Genomic DNA, 1,613 nt, shown 5'->3' with positions numbered 1-1,613 from the left:
TGACGATCGGCTGAAATGAAGGAGGAGGAAGATTGAGATGGGTGCGGCAGTGGTCTGCTGGAACGAAGAAGAAGAAGAAGATGAAGATTGCGATGGGGGCGCACGCAAGGTTTTTTAAAAAATAAATAATAATAACAATAACAATAACAATAACAACAATAATAATAATAATAATAATAATAATAATAATAATAATAATAATAATAATAATAATATAATTTATATTATATTATATTGTACTATTATAAAACTTAAATTCTCCTTTTTCTTTTCTTTTCCTTTCCAAACTTAAATAACTTAACATCAAACAAAAATAAATTCTCAATAACATAAAGTAACTATGTTGAGAACATACCTCAAAACTTTGTGGCGTTAGATTCTTCCCTCCTTAGGAAACTTTCATCCTCGAAAGTTCTAATACTCGAACAACTCTGGTTAACGAGCTCTCATGTCATCTTCTCTTTCCCACGTAGCCTCTTCAACTTTGTGATTCCGCCATAAAACCTTGACTAAAGCAATTCGTCTATTATGTAGCATCTTTACCTCTCTAGTCAGAATCTCAACTAGTTGTTTTGCATAGCTTAACTTCTCATCAATTTCTAGTGGCTTGTAATCCACCACATGAGGTGGATATGTCACATACTTTCTCAACATCGAAACATGGAACACATCATGCACAACAGAGAGTGATAACGACAATGCCAAACGATACGGCATAGGGCCAACTCGCTCTAGAATCTCAAACGGTCCAACAAAACGAGGACTCAACTTCCCTTTCTTTTCAAATCGTAAAACACCTTTCATAGGTACTACTTTCAAGAATATTTTATCTCCCACATCAAACTCAAGATCTTTCCGTCTCACATCAGCATAACTTTTTTGTCTACTCTATGTTGCTTGCATACATGTTCTGATTCTTTGTATAGTTTCCTTAGTAGACTGAACTAACTCGGGACCCATCAGTCTCTGTTCACAAATCTCACCTGAACAAATAAGGGACCTGCAACATTTGCCATATAGAGCCTCAAATGCTATCATGCCAATGGTAGCTAGAAAACTATTGTTATAAGCAAACTTCATCAAATACAAGTGAGAATCCCAACTACCTGGAAGTTCTAATGCACAAGCTCTCAACATATCCTCTAAAACTTGGTTCAAACGCACAGTTTGACCATCAGTTTATGAATGAAAAGTTGTACTGAAATCTAACCTTACGCCCATGGCAGCCTGAAGTCTCTTCTAGAACTTGGAAGTGAAATAGGCATCTCTGACAGAAACAATCGATACTAGCACGCCATGCAGTCTCACAATCTCAACCAAGTATAATTGTTCCCACTTACTAGAAGTATAAGTGGATTTCCCTGGGATGAAGTGTGCTAATTTCGTAAGCTTGTAAACAATAACCCAAATCACTGTATAACCCTTCAGAATTCTAGACAGTCTGTAATGAAATCCATAGACACATTCTCCCACTTCCATTCTGGCACACAAAAAGGTTGCAATAAACTTGTTAGTTTTTATCTTGGTGCTTTAACCTACTGGCACACCAAGCATTTACTGACAAATTCTGCCACCTCTCTCTTCATTTTACACCACCAATAAACTCGTTTTAG

The 1,613-nt window shown here is 36.3% G+C and overlaps 1 protein-coding gene across 1 annotated transcript; it reads right to left on the bottom strand.

The window, feature by feature from the left end:
- Positions 1 to 435: 435 nt before the first annotated feature.
- LOC127150724 (uncharacterized) lies at positions 436 to 804 on the bottom strand. The gene has a single exon (XM_051089228.1). The coding sequence runs from the start codon at positions 802 to 804 to the stop codon at positions 436 to 438; it is 369 nt and encodes a 122-aa protein (XP_050945185.1).
- Positions 805 to 1,613: the final 809 nt, after the last annotated feature.

The sequence above is a fragment of the Cucumis melo genome, chromosome 8 (assembly GCF_025177605.1).
Source record: "Cucumis melo cultivar AY chromosome 8, USDA_Cmelo_AY_1.0, whole genome shotgun sequence".
NCBI classification, from domain to species: Eukaryota; Viridiplantae; Streptophyta; class Magnoliopsida; order Cucurbitales; family Cucurbitaceae; genus Cucumis; species Cucumis melo.
The sequence above is the reverse complement of the archived record's forward strand: the minus strand, read 5'-3'. Positions and strand labels throughout refer to the sequence as shown.

Coding starts and splice junctions, on each gene's coding strand:
- LOC127150724 (XM_051089228.1), bottom strand. CDS start 804: ATGAAAGGTGTTTTACGATTTGAAAAGAAAGGGAAGTTGAGTCCTCGT.